A 15382-nucleotide genomic window follows, 5' to 3' on the forward strand; every position below is an offset into this window, starting at 1 on the left:
CGTCTGAAGTGTGAACTTGCACAACACTGGATCGTACGTGCTGTGTGCAGTCCTGAAGAGCTAAAGAAATAATCCCAACCAATTATTTCTCTTTTAGCTACAGTGGTGAAGTTTTAGTATGTGAAGCAGCACTGGTGCAGACTTTCCCTGCTTTATTTGTCTATAAAGTGGATGTTTAAAATGACCTGTTAACTGGGCCTGCATCTTATTTAAATCAGACATGTGACCCAGAACACCTGTTTGTTCCCTCAGTCTTTGCATACATGCTTTGAGGGCACTTTTTTAACCTGGACCTTATTTCCCCCTGTTTTTGTGCTGTAAAGATAGAAATGTGTTTTGCATGTGGCAAAACAAATTTATGATGGCTCGAGAGCAAGAATCACAGAAGACTAATTTTCCTGTCGCGTTCTCCCAGAGAACGTGTCAACCGCAAAACAGCATCACTGGTAATGACACTTGAAATGAAATTTAGATTGATCGGATTGTCAGAGATACAATGATAAATGGGTTTTTTTTTCCTGATTATTACACACTGGATCACATAATCATATACAACTGGCAATTGCCAATAAAGATATTTAAACATGTGCAATAAATATTTAACATGAATGAAATACATTAATTAAAAAAGAAAAATAACAACCTAAATAATAATAAAGCAAACAACTTAAAGGAAGGGAAGGAGCTTATTGTCGAATATAATGAATAACAGCTATGACCAAGTAACATGACCAACTCATCTCTATAAAGGAGTCATTCTGACGATGATAATGCATGTGTTATATCAACACATTGCGCAGACAAGGACTGTTCCTGTTAGAACCACAAGATGGAGACATTACAACAGGGCACAAACTGCAACATTCACTATACTTAAAGAGTAGCACCACCCAGCTCAATGAAGTACAAATGAGGGATTATTCATAGCATTACAATAGGAACATATGAAAGGACAGATTTTCTCAGCTACTTTTACAAATGACTGATTCTGTGAGATAAATACAAATCACACATTCCTTTTTTCTGTTTTACTAATATAAAGAGTGGCATTCATGCTGGTTATTACGTTGAGATATGTGGCATTTTTTAGATATCAGAACATTTACTCCAAATTCTAAACACACTGACACAGGTTAAATTTATTCTAATGTCTGCTGACCAAAGACCAAATCCTCAGCATTAGTAACAAGAAAATAAATCCAGCAGACAGTCTTATTGTTACTTCTGTCTGATCAGATGTATTTTTTCCCTCCAGAGAGACTTCGTTAGGCACATAAGTTTAAGAAATGGCAAATCTGGGAGTATCTCTGGTCACGTGATGGGACCAGTGAATTTAGGTCTGAGGAGATATGAATAGGAGCTGTCCACAGTGTCTGCAGTGCCAGATGGTGGTGTATGGACCTCTCATGACTTATACAGTCCAGGTACAAAGAGATATTCAACAGTCCACTCGCTGCTAATCATAGCTCAGACAGACATTCATTGCCAGAAGTTCATATTTTATTAACGTCATTCCTGCAGCAGAGAGACTCCTTGTGTTAAATCAGTCTCTGATAACTGCTGAAATAGTGACAAATGGTATCATCCCTTAATTGTCCAAGTTTCATGATGAGATTACATTTATTAGTATTAGAAAAATGAACTAAATACAGAAGGTAAATAAAGCAAAAAAGTCTCATTAGAAAACTGTGTCAGTTATGGCAGTCATCTAAATTTAAGGGAGTGAAAAGGGATGTTTGTGCCATTCTGAGAGTGGCACAAACCCCTCAAAAAACAGCACATCGGAGGATCTTTAAGAAGTCAAAATGTGTAAATCACAGCTGAATCAGAGGTGAACTGCACTTCAGGCAACTCCAACCACATTTTGACCCAATAATACTGAGGACATGACCTCTGTACCCTCTGTGATAGCTGCACCCCTGCCCACACACCTTAAACAAACCTCTCTATTCATATTTTTAAGTTTGTCTAACAGTCTTTATCATAGTCTGTATATCAAATCTGTGTATGGCAACTGGTTTGATAATATTCAGCTATGCTTCTAAAGGAGGAAGAGTGAAAACAGACCATCATTTTGTAACCTGTCGCAGAAGCCTGTGAGAAGAAAACAGGAAAAAAACCCCAGTGATGCAGACTTTTACTTTACCTTGTTTTATTGAGAAAAAAAAGACTACATGTGTCAACACAGTGGCAAGGTACTCTGAAGAAAGCATGAGGCAATAACTATGTCAGTATGATGGGTTTGCTTACACACTTAGCATCAGTGGGTCTGTGAGGATCAATAACCTGTATCATCAATCAGTTCATACATTTACGTTCTGTAAAGCAAGTACATGGCAGAAAAAGTCACTTCCTAACAGAACAGTTAACACTTTGTAGATTTCAAAACAGCGACCCATGTCTACCAGTAAAGGTATGTTTTTATTTTGCATAAACTGCGCACTGTGCACAGAATCTACATTAAACGACAGCGAGACCGTGAGGAGTGAAACATAATCCTTTCATCAAAAAGTTATTTTGCCCATCTAAAATACATAATAGCAGTCAAATCAAATTCTCTGTGGGATCATGAGCACAGTAGCTATCATATTCAAAGGTGCACCTTCACAGAGAGGAACTCTGTAAACACATTTTAGTTAAATATCTCATATAAACTCACTGTATATAAATAGCCTTCTCATTTTAAACAGCAGACTGTTTTTTTTTTGCCTTCACTCAAATGACAAAACCCTTTTTCCCAACTCATCACTCTCCCTTCATTCTCACAACCTCTGTACATCACAATGCCTCGTAAAAAAAAAAGAAAGACAAAAATATTTAATCATAAAAATAGAAATAACAATATGTTTTTTTTTTAGCAAGTCAGGAAGACAGCCTGGGTGCTGGTCTTTTTTCCATCAGCATCAGGCCACTATTGATTACATGTGGATCTCTTCATTCTGTATTCATACACTGCACTGACTGCAGCACAAACAAGCCTGAAAAGACCTTATTACACTGTCAGAGCTCTGAGCTCTTTTCTTAAAGGGACAGCTCACCCCAAAACGAACATTCAGGTTTTATCTTGTCATGTCAGTACAAACTCCATTTGTGGGACCATCAGACACACAATAAGCCCCGGTAGCTTTATCCCAGCCTCATCTTCACATACAGTACACACAAGCATAAGATGTCCCTTAAATTTATCCAGAATCCTTGTACACTGTAATATATGTGTTTAGTAACCAATGACTGAACAGGTGGGTCATATTTTGCAGAAAAGTACACTTGGGATGTTGTGGAAAAGTGTTGTGAGGAAATGGTGAAACTGATAAGTTAAAAAAGTTAAAGAAACTGTTTTTGGTTTTTATGCTTCCTTTCAGTATTTTGGAAGAGGGCTTAGACGTCTTGGCTAGTTTTAATTAAAAACTTATTTAATATAATAAATACAATATATTTTTTTCTCATGATTTTCATGAAATCAAAGCCTATTTTTGCTACACACTATTTATGGTCCGCATCACAGTCAATAACCATTCGTGTATTTACATTCAGTATCTACTAACTGTAGTAGTTTTTATCAGGAGTGGCCGAGTCCGCCACTCCCACACTGGATTCCGATTGTCTACCTCTACATGAGGGATTAACGGGAAATGATGCATGTGATCCAGCGCAATTTTATCTCACTGATATCAGCCCCGCTGTTTGCTGTTCACTGCCTTTACACAGAGCTGTATTGTCTGTGTTATGTGTCAGCCATACGAAGCCACTGCTTCACAGTAAAAGTGTTCAACTGCTGAAACACTTGGTGGCTTTTATTGTGAAGCAGCCACAGGAAACGCAATGTATTTGTCAATTTAATTACAACTTTCAGTGATTAGACAAAGCCTGATTTTTCATTTTGGGGTGACGTATCCCTTTAACACACTACACAAAATATTTTCTTTGTACAGCAACACTTTGCAGAATCGCTGCTTCTCCATGTGTTGATTATGCAATGGTTCCCTGTCGTGGCTGATGAAAAACACACACTGGCACACTAAAACACACTTGTGCCAAGAAACAATGGATCCCTTAAATAGAGCTGACTGGTACTGAGAGAGACTAGCATGCAGGCTGGTGAGATGTCAGGTTGGGGTGATATTCAGTGGGTCGCAGGGGTCACATGTTGCGCGAGTCCCCTGAAGGCATGACAGCGGTGAAAACCTTCCTCCTCTGTGTTAGATGACTGGCGCCGATCTGTCATTCGTGACAGTCGGTCTCAGCTTGACTGTGGCAAACGGATTCCCTCCTCTGTGGGAAGAAAAGGGGAATAAAATTACGATGCTGGTATAACGTGTATAACTCATCATCTGATCATCAACCAACCCTTAATTACTGACATAACTCTGTGAACATCTTTGAGTTGTTGTTAGTTGTGTTAGGTCACTCACCCTAGAAAGGGAGCCTTTGCAGTCCCATTGACTAAAGAAACCTGTTGTCAAAAACACAGAGGAAAAGACCCTTAAAGATCCAGTGGACAAAGAGAAATATCACACAACATTTAACACATGCCACCACAGTCACCACAAATCCACACCCTCCCTCCAGCTGTGAAGAAAGTCAGCGTTGCCAGACTGGTTTGATAAGATTTCTCATCAACAGTTGTCCCTAATTCCTCCTGACTAATCAGCCCAGCGGAGCTTCGACACATACTTAAGCTACAACCTCAGACCTCAGTGAGTCTGGAATCTAGACAATCTAGAAAGGCTGGTGACAGTCACTCTTCTTTTATCCTAACCTGTGGATGATGACAATAATCGTATCGCCTCCACAGAGCCAAGTGAGCATGGGGACGATTGTGGAAGATAAACACCTGAGCTATGTGCCCTGAGGGCGACTGCAGCAATGTTTATAAAATGCCGTAAAGAAAGTTTATGGCATTTTACAACAGTTCATAAATATTTTAGAGGGACTCAACCCGTGAGTTCGTAGGTTAGGATGTTGTTTTCATTTTAGATCAGATAAGAACACAACAAGGGCTGATAAAATTAGGGAGTTTTTATAATAACTTCAAATGATTTCACTCTACTTTTCAGATGCAAGTCTTTATAATTAGGAGTTGAACAAGACCATGCATTACCGTGCTTTTCCAATAGAGAGCAGACAACATCCAGAAGTCACTGAACACGCAGCCACAGTTCAGAGACTTTTTGTCCCTGAACTCAGCCTTTCAGGAAGCGCCTCGTCTGAGGTTGTGTACTGATCTCACCAACCTCTGACTTTCCTCATTTAAGAATAAACACAACATTTCAGTTTGGGCTTTTGTAGACTTGCATGGGGATACTGATATTTCAAGTAAAACTGCCAAAATTATGTAATAAGTAATTCAGAAATATATAAGAACTAAACTAGTTTTCAGTACCATTAAACAGTGTAAACCTGAAAAACTATTCAGTGTAAACAGTTGATCCCAGAGTAACTATGGTACTACAGTACTTAAGCCAACCACTGAAACTGACACACCTCAATTTAGGATCGCCTCTACAGGAGAAAGGATTGGAATGCTGCCTGAGAAGCTAACTCAGGGAACTAAAGTCCCTAAAACAAGGGCCACCTTTGGCCCACAGTCACAATAACAAACCCAAAGAGCACAGTCAGCCCTCTGCCATCTGAACAAACTGTCAAAGGGAGGACAAGGACTTTTTACAAGTGTGAATATTCAAGTTATTGTCCATGCTGAACTTAGTTTTGAAAAATTTGTCTGAATATTCATAATATTAGGAATAAGATACGAAAAGGGAAAGCGCTGGGACTCCTCCCTCTGGGAAGGTATATCCCTCTGTGGTTTATTTCACAGTAAAACCCTGAGGCAGCAGATACAAAGGACACCGAGTACAGACGGAGCAGTGAGGAGGGTGATGATGATGATGAGAAAGAAGTGTGCCTGGGCTTGTCTGCTGGCTGAACAGCCACTACTTCATTCTCAGTCAGCTGACACAGTGCAGGCACGGAATTAAATTGTGTCTGCAGCCTCTTGTCCTTAATGTCTCTCCCTGCAACTCTCTCCTTCTCCTCCAATCTCTCCATTCGTGAAGAAAACCTGGCAAAACCTGCCTGGGAGCATTTTTCAGATGTATTTGAGAAAAACTGAAACCTACAACTCTCTCTGTTTTTTTTCCTCTTGATACAGTACTTAACTGTGTATGAGTGGCAAAATTTAAAAAAAGGCTCCTGTTATCATAAAATCCTTATGGCTCATACACCCTTCTGGGAAATACCTGTCTGGATAAACACAGTCACATTTCCTCAAACTGGTTAGAGAAACTGAGGTGTGTTTCTCGTCTCAAGGGCGTGGAGGCAATGACTATGCAACAAGGAGATTTTGATATGCCTGGAAATTTGACAAGTGTAATGGCATTTTGTGGTTTGGACATGGGGTTTGCGATGACTTAGGGCAATAAAGATATGCCATAAAGAAACATAAGACATTTACTAAAACATGTGAAGGCTCACTTCATAGACATTCAAACATGGCAGCTGTTTGGCGCAACCACAGTTCTCTACTGTTAGCTATGCAAATAGAGCATAAGTGGCTAGCCTAAAGGCAAATCAACAATAGCTGTTAAAAGAAATGGGTGTGTTGTTGACCTAGTTGGATTGGGTCTGGTCAGTACTGGCCACAAACTAATTTCTGATGCAGAGACGAAGAGCTACCTTCAAAATCTTTCATGATCCAGTGTATCTCTGTTGTTTTTTATTTTCACAGCATTAGCATACACTTGTATTAGCTAGCAGCAGTTTAAAGTTTTATCACTGTTACATAAGTTGTGAACACAACAATGACGTAATTTTCACCGTTAAAACCAATATGGTGAACAAGCTAGCAAAAAGTTGCCTATTTACTGTACATATGCAGGAGATAAGAAGCAACATTAGCACTCATTTGGAGCAATAATCTGGTAACCTGTTGAATCGTATTCCAACACAGAATGATAGCTACTTAGGATCTGGGCAGAATTGTTATTTACAAGAGTAAGGATGATATCCACTGGCTGTACTAACTAACACAAAACGTACTACACACGGAATAAAATTAAAAACATGTTCAAATGTCGCAATATACAGTCGACACAAAAGTAGGCTAACGTTCCATTTAGCTAGATACCAGTTGATTAATTATGCATGATTAACCAACGTTTTGTTAGCATTCAGTTAGCATAACAATAGCTAACCCTAACCCATTGTTAGCTAAATTCAATTTTGGAATACATTGTTCCTGCACCTCTGCTGAGACCTCATGATGACCGACACATAACGGCAGATAGTACGCTATCATTCCCCATTCCCATTCCTCGCAATGGAAGACCATTCTGTTTTCAAAACAACATCCAGCATGTTTGTTTGCACTTTACAGTACGGTACTTCCACATTATTAAATAAACTAGCACCCTTATTCCAAAGAGCTAATCACATAGCTCAGCTTCTTTTAGCCACACCACCCACAGTATAGCATCTTATCTATTCTTGCAGGACAATAAAAAAAGATTTAAATAGTGTTTGTTTAAAATGACAGTATGTCAGTATGTTACATGGCCAAACCCCCGACAGTAAAGCCTTTTTTGTTGTTTAACAAAGAAATTCAAAACCTAGAATTCCTGCAACATTACATGATTGAACTGTACACAGCACACTGATACCATTTCCACCACTCAATGATGCTTTACATCAAGCCAAACCATCAAACCAAAGAATTCAAAGAGGCAAAACATGACAGGTTATGCTGTTAAACAGACTTTCGCCTTCATTTCACTTCAGCTCTTTTTCAGCAGGTGGATAAAGTGATTTTAGTTCTCTACAGTGCCACTGAGAATGGAGATGGCACATTATTTCCAGGTGGGGTTATAATAAATAAGTATTATACTAAATACTAGTATACATTATTTATTATACTAAATAAGTATTTAGGCTTGTATTATGGTTATTTTTTTAAATGCACTGATTTAATAAATACAACAACATGTGGGTAGTGCATGTTCAGTCAGGTGCCGGCACTGACCGTGTTCTGTGGCGAGGGTGTTGAGGGGACCACGGGGTTAGGGGGGGCATCGTCGCTGTAGTCCGGTGGTGGCAGCAACACCAGCTCGTCCTCCTCCTGCTCCGGCAGACTGGCGACACTCAGCCTACGCACTGGAGTGCTCAGATTGCTGCTATGACATCGACATAAAGGTTGAGCTACCATACATCAGCTGTAAGACAAATCACCCATTCTCTTCCCAGAATACTGTAATATTTTCTTACCTATTTGATAACAGTGGCTCAGTATAAGGTCTGCAGTAAGATGACGGAAACCAGCCTCGCCTTATAAGAGAGACAAACACACCACAATATAAAAAAACATTACAAAACAATTAGCTAGAAACAGTCGCATGCATTTTTTATTGGTTATTTATTATTTGATTATTATTACCATTAGTTGCTATCTTTCAGGGGTGCATGGAACATACATACAGTACTGGCTACAAATGATTTCATTACATAATGGGGCTATCATTATATAAATAATGGCCACTCTTTTAAGGAGCAGTTTGACATTTTGGGAAGTTTGTTTACTTGCCCAAAGTTAGATGACAAGCTTGATGCCGCTCTCACTCCTTGTTTCTGGTCTTCGGGCTAACTAAGCTAAATTAAACTAAGTAGCTGATAGGGGTAGACATTAAAGTGGTATTGGTCTTCTCATCTAATTCTCAGCAAAAAAGCAAGCATATTTATTAAAATGTCAAGCTATTCCTTTAAGACAATATCTCAACCAAATGTTTGACATACAAAGAGGAGATGAACCAGTATAAAGTCAAATGAAGTATCATGGTCATTGAAACCAACAGAATCTGGCACAACCTTCGAGGAAATAGGCTATATTCATCAAGACGGTTAGTAAAAGATAGGTCTGTGCAGGTTGCTGATCTCTGTCCTCAGCAATTTACAGTACAATGCATGTTTTATAATAAGCTATGGCAAATAATAATAAATCTCTCTGCGAGGATCAGATGATGTACATTACTATTTTTTCAGCTTGAGTTGCATGATAATATAGTTTGTGTAAACATCAGTTCTGCTAAAATGATTTAATATGTTCTGTTAAATGGCTTCATTCAGTAATTAGTTAAATAAATAGTCAGAGCAGGAAAACTGACACTGACGTCTACATAGAAGAGAATGCAAGGAGATCGGGTTTTGAGGGTTTGTGTGCCGACACGTATGAATCAGATGCACATATCAGACAGAATTTGTTCACTAAGACTCAGAAGGTGTCTCCAAGTCACGTCTAGAGAAAAAGATGGCTTATCAGACCAATGCGCTGGATTTGTTGCTAAGAAACAGAACGAAACGTGATTTATCCCAACATGTCCTCCTCTTGACAAATTGCCGCTGACTGCATTAAACCCACTTCAATTCAAAAGACCACTTAATGACACACACACACACACACGTGCACACACGCACACACAGGGAGCAGATAAGGCTTTGGTTAATTTGTTCCAAAGTGGGAATGAAAAATATTCGACACAAGCTCTGTAAGCACTCCGTAATCCTCTTGCCTGCATTATGACTCCTAATTGATGGAGCGAGGAGCTGAAGATGACTGTGATTACACAGGCAACTCAGAGGCTACTTCGTGCTGTTTTGTGGCTGCAGTGCATACTCAAACATGGCTTGTTGTACATAAACATTTTCCAACATGATCATTTTAGCAAACAAGACGCACACAGTGAACAGGAGCGACGTGTGATTGTGCAGGAGGGTATTAAACCAGGAGAAACTTGATTTACTGGGAACATTTTTCCCTCTCTGACGTCTAGAGGCGACATGGAGAAAAAAATTCGTTCATTGTTGAGTGAAACATAAAAGACCAGATGTCTCTTCTTTGTGTGTGTGTGGGTGCACCTGGATTTTTTGCATGTGTGTGTGATGTTGCTTGGCAGGGCAAGAGTGACCGAGAGGGAGTGAGAGGGAGAGAGAGCTTTACGACTGTCATGTTGAACATACCTGACATGCTCTGTATTTCAAGGCATGGTGTATTAGCGCAGCAAAATATTCACACACACAAAGCAGAAACTAGTAATGTAAACCTGAGCTATGTGAAAAATGCCTGTGTGTCAATGTTGCTGCGTATTTGCTTGGAATGAAAGCACATTTCCCCCTTGTGTGTGGGTGTGAGAAATTTTGTATTCAGATTGCATTAAAACTTTGCTTAAAACCCTGTATATCCGACCCAAAGACAAACACCACCATAACTTTATATTTTTGTTATTGTCAACAAATTCATGGAAAAGACCAAAACCAAAAATGTGTTAGTTGGTCTCACAGTACTTTCCGACGTCCCCAGTCTGTCTGGGGCTCTCAAACCAAGCCCACCGGCTCCCGCTGGAAACAAGTCACAAATATGTTGTTTCATCTTTTCAAAAGGCTAGACAATTTTCTAAAACAGCTGGCCACTGCAGTCTTTAGCAAACCAGACTCAAACAAGAGGAAATAATGCATTTGTGTGGTACTGTGTCACTGGCAGAATAAGTATTTATAGTGTTCACAGCAGCAGATGTATGTGGGATCAACTTAAAATAAACTACAGTGTGTGTGTGTTCTTGGTGATGTAGAAACATGTCGCCCAGTGCAACAGTGCGGCTCACTGATGTGATTTTAATGGGTTTTGGAAGACAGTTGAGCTCTGTGGCACAGAGGAATAAACAGTATCAGACTCACACAGACCGCACTTGTGAGTGGGATCGCTCCGTGGCGGGTTTTGGTCTTCTCACGGGATTTGTTGACAATAAAAAAAAAGTATAGTCACCACATTTATTCTCAAAACCAGAGACGCTGAGAAGAATAAAAAGATGGGTAAACTATGACTCATCATGAGGCAAAGAACAACCAAAACAAACAAAAACGTTCATATTTCCAGAAAGAAAGAAAAAAAAAATTTAAATAAACATGAGCTGAGGTGTCATTTAGCCATCAACACATCCCCAGACGTGAAAAAAAACATAACTTACTGCTGTGTCTTCTCCAGCTCTCCGTACAGCCAGCCGTCCTTCTCCTCCTGGATGAGCAGGGTGATGATGTCGCCTTCGTCGAAGCTGAGGAGTGTGTGGTTGTTGCCCGCCGTGTGGGGAAAGATGGTCCTGACCCGGGGCTTCTTGCCCATGTTGAGACCAGATGACTGGGATGTCGACCGGGACAGACTGAACTCTCCAAGACTGCCCTGATCTGGGGGCAGCGGAGGATAACAAAAAGATGTGACAATATCGGTTATTCATCACAACTTAATATCAAAGGGAATTTATTCAAAGCAATAGTTTGGTGTTTTAGAAAACGTGCTTATTCACTTTCTTGCAAAGAGAAGAGCGATGTCACAGTCACAGTCTTTAAGGTTAATATGAAGGTGAGGCAGGTGGAGTTATTTATGAGATTTTGCTACCTTTTGACAGAGCCAGACTAGCTGCTTCCACCCGTTTCCAATCTTTGTGCTAAGCTAAGCTAACAGGCAGCTGGCCTCATAATTACCATACAGATATGAGTGTTTTCACAGGAGGAAGCCAACGACACCTTTGAGGTATTCTGTGATCAGTGTTCCGGATTTCAGCCAATCAGAGCAAAGATATCGATGCTTACTGGGTGATGCATCCTGTCGACATCATTTGTGCGTATATTTAAGTTTGTTTTCCAGAGGAACCATCCATACCTGAGTTGTGGTCTGAGGAGGAGGAGAGCGGAGATCTGAGCTCCGGGTTGAACATGTTGGCTAGCGGACTGATCTGTGCCTTCAGTGGCGGTGCAGGAGGAGGCGCCACGTTGTTCTGAGGAGATGAAGCAGAATATGACTAGCAGATGCACACACATATGACTCGGCAATAAATGATATTATGACGAGCATTCTGTTTGAATAAGCAGGGTTGGGTCCTCATCATGGCAGCAGTCATTACTGTAATTGAGGCTTATTGTCTTCCTCCTTCAAAGCAATAAATTGAAAGCATTCAGTGGACTTTAAAAACACAACAAGCAGAATTTCCCATGGCTGCTAGCCAGATAATGATAACCACTGTCACTTTACACACAAGAGCCTCCATCAGATAGCAGCACCTTGGGGAGATAAACTACAAGCAACAAGACAAGATAAAATACTGGAGGGGCAGTCTTTTCGACATGATTTGTTCTACTTATTTGGAACGCTTTTATCCATAGCTTTAATCTGACAGAGCGATCTGTATCAAAGATAGTGATGAAAAGCAACACGTAGTAAAAGATGACTGATTAAAGCTGACTTTATTCTGTGTGTAGCCTCATCTCACAGTGCACATGTGTGTCATTTTGGTGCCTCATGTGTTTGTGGCTGGACACAGATCAGCGTGAATCCAGACACGAGCAGCTAACACCCACCCTGTTGTATCGCTCGACCAGCGGTGATTGTTCCGGAGTGGTGGACAGCCCCTCTATCATGGTCATCACCGTGTCCGGCACATTGGTGATGTCGCTGCACTTTTCCTGCCAGCTGGGGAGCTTCACGGCCAGCATCTCCTTGGCCTGGAGGCGCCAGAGGGAGAAAGAGAGCAGGTGTTAAGCAGCGCATAAATGGAGGGGTCCACGCGGGATTAGCTCTCCGCCCATGCTTACTTTCTCATGGAAGTTGCTAATTTGGTAGGAGAACATGCAGTGTTTGTCCGCCAGGAAACAGAAGCGCCTCTTTTCTTCCAGTAAGGCCTCTCTGCAGCCGTCAGCGATGAACTTCTGCATGTCCATCTGGCGCAACGAGATGGTCTCCAAATACTGCGGACAGGGTCAGAGGACAGCAGGGATCAGACAAGAAATAAAATGACTGACAGATTGCATTTTATTATTTTGTATGGAGAAGATTTTCCACTAATGACCACAAAGTTCCCCAAAATGTCTTGCTCATCACTTTAACAGGTAGAATGGGCCTAAAAAAATTCTATGAATATTTAAAAAACATAATAACAATAAAACATTGTTATTTATCTTAATATATTAATAATACTAATAATGCTTCAATGTAAAATTATTTAAAGAAAAGAAAAAGAATGCACATACAAACACAGAAATGATAGGAAAATAATATGAATAAATCTAAATTAAAATTAAAATGTACTGATGTTCTTTTCCCTTCATCTACATTTCTTTTCTTCTTTCTTCTTTTTTCCTCTTCTTTCATTTATTTTCTTTTATGTCACTTTCTGATCATGTGATTTATTTTAGTCTTTATTCATGTTTTCATTATGTTCCCTCCATCTTTGGTTGCTCTTGGGTATTTTTGTATATTGCTTTTGATCACATTTGCACTGATACAGTTACAAACTATCTATTGCCTGAAGTCAGGTCTGTTGTCCACACCTGTGTGCTGTCACTAATTGGTTCACAACTGTTGTTTTCACAGATTTACTGTAAATCTTTAGTAAGCCCATGGCACCTTTTCATAAGACTCATTACACATTGCTCTTGTCAGTGTTTACAAAACATCCGTGATCCGATTTTTCCAGGGTGAGTGTGCAATCACACCCTTGTCTTCTTGTTGTTTTTGTTTACTACATGTTCATCTTGCAGTTGCCAGCACAGCTACAGAGTATCAGTTCTCGCCCAAAACTCTGCAGCCACAATGATGTTTGCGTGCTCGGATTCACAAATTGGGGCACTAATGAGCTTCAAAATGAAACTTTCTGAAATTAGGGACAAGTTTATTTGGGTCTCCTGCTGCTGCTGGATCGATCTCAGCGCAGCGGGAAACCAAATCGGCGCGCTGAAAGACACGCCTTCCCCAAAGAGAGGCTGAGAGCGATTCTGCCTGTCACGCAGAGCAGATGGCCGACTGAACCTGACAGACCAAACTGTTTAAAATGACTTCTCAACCCACCCTGGCATCCTTTTATTCTACAGCTACTTCCCCCGTCTCTCCCATTTTCCCCAGGTTGTCATGGTGACAGTAAGACAGCCTGTCTCTAAGGGCTCTCTCGAAGACCCTCCTCTGCTGTCTGGTCTCATTTTCTCTGTCTCTCTCTACGATAGCCTGTCAGACACTGAATCAAGGTTCTCCGTTTCCCATTTTCACACCAAACGATCGCACAGACTATCTCTAGAGGTGGCGAGAGCAGACAGACGGGGTCGAGCTCATCATTTGCAGCGCTACGCACGATTATGAGAAAGCAGTTAGCTTTATCTCCCCCGCAGTCAACCGGTGTCATTCCTATCAGATAAGGAAGAGGCCTCTTCCGATTTAGGAGGGGCCCCAGTTTCAGGACAGACTGAGCACCAGGCTATTGAGCTCCACCCGGACGACACGACTTATTGTGTGATTGTTTTTCAAAAGGTCCAATTCACATGCGAGGATAAACAGATGCTATTGTAGCAGCAGAGAAAAAACAAACAGCTCTTTTCAACCTGCAATCTCTTTTCAATTAAAGCCCTCTTTCATAAGTTCTGTCGAAACAAGCCAGGCTTACTCGCACACCATCCATCATCAAAGTGAGGCCGTGAAAGCAGTTGATAAATTAAAACAAAAGCCAGACAGGAGTTATTACTCAAGCTCTGCCAGTCCTTCAGCTCCATGCGCTGATTTACAAAGCAAATCGCTGTCTGCTTGTTGGTAGCGGACAGCACGACATAAACATCTGACAGCGTGCAACACACTTCAGTCAACACACACTGGGTCACTGAGCGCAACGTCAGCAGTGGCTAACCTTGATCTGATTGCCATTTTTATGTTTTTTTAGATGCTAGAGATTAGGTTTCATGAGTCCATGCTGCTATTTGTTCATCTGCTTGTAAAACTTGAGTCCAGCTCTCTCTGGATGGAGATCTTATCTACAGTTTCAATCACATCCTCTCTGGACAGCGACGTCTAACACCACACCTCTTTGTCGCAGCCCTACCAGCTCTATTCTGGCATACAACACATGCTCAGTGCACCTTCCACGCTGCATGCACCTGGACAACAGAAATCGAGTTACGCTGGAAATTCAAGTCGATCTGTTTACCTCTGGCTTTTAATGGCAAACTAAAGATTAATCCTACATGCTGCATCCAGTGCAACCTAGCTCTCAGCATGGTCTGAAACTCTGTGTGCGCTCACATACGTGTGAGCATTCATGCATTCATTTGGGTGAATTTGGGCGTGTACGCATTCAGTAAAAACACAATGTTCTGTCTGGAGCTGAATGCAGTGAGTGGAGGTATAAGTCTGCTGCATGTAAAAGCACAGAGTCTACAAACAGCTGGAGGTGTGGTGACACCTCTGATGGTCGTAGTCACTTGTCCTGTCTTAAAAAAGTGCTTTTTCAGGTATTTAGTGCCATCAGTGCCTGTCATCGGTGATGTCATGCCTGGCAAGTACAGCTAGAAGGCAAAAACCTGGAATTTC

The 15382-nt window shown here is 40.9% G+C and overlaps 1 protein-coding gene across 2 annotated transcripts in view; it reads right to left on the bottom strand.

Annotated features, from left to right (window-relative positions):
• Positions 1-2141: 2141 nt before the first annotated feature.
• Positions 2142-15382, bottom strand: part of baiap2l1a (BAR/IMD domain containing adaptor protein 2 like 1a) — a 29109-nt gene continuing 15868 nt past the window's right edge. The window contains exons 7-14 of one of the 2 annotated variants that reach the window (XM_041963027.1): positions 12628-12780; positions 12394-12537; positions 11699-11813; positions 11010-11223; positions 8260-8319; positions 8018-8165; positions 4413-4453; positions 2142-4272 (exon numbers count right to left, since the gene is read on the bottom strand). In XM_041963027.1, the coding sequence (XP_041818961.1) occupies positions 4200-4272; positions 4413-4453; positions 8018-8165; positions 8260-8319; positions 11010-11223; positions 11699-11813; positions 12394-12537; positions 12628-12780 (948 nt within the window). In that variant the 3' untranslated portion in view covers positions 2142-4199. Of the gene's footprint in view, positions 4273-4412; positions 4454-8017; positions 8169-8259; positions 8320-11009; positions 11224-11698; positions 11814-12393; positions 12538-12627; positions 12781-15382 lie in introns of both variants that reach the window. The other variant, XM_041963026.1, reaches the window with a different exon arrangement.

The sequence above is a fragment of the Chelmon rostratus genome, chromosome 21, assembly GCF_017976325.1.
Source record: "Chelmon rostratus isolate fCheRos1 chromosome 21, fCheRos1.pri, whole genome shotgun sequence".
NCBI classification, from domain to species: domain Eukaryota; kingdom Metazoa; phylum Chordata; class Actinopteri; order Chaetodontiformes; family Chaetodontidae; genus Chelmon; species Chelmon rostratus.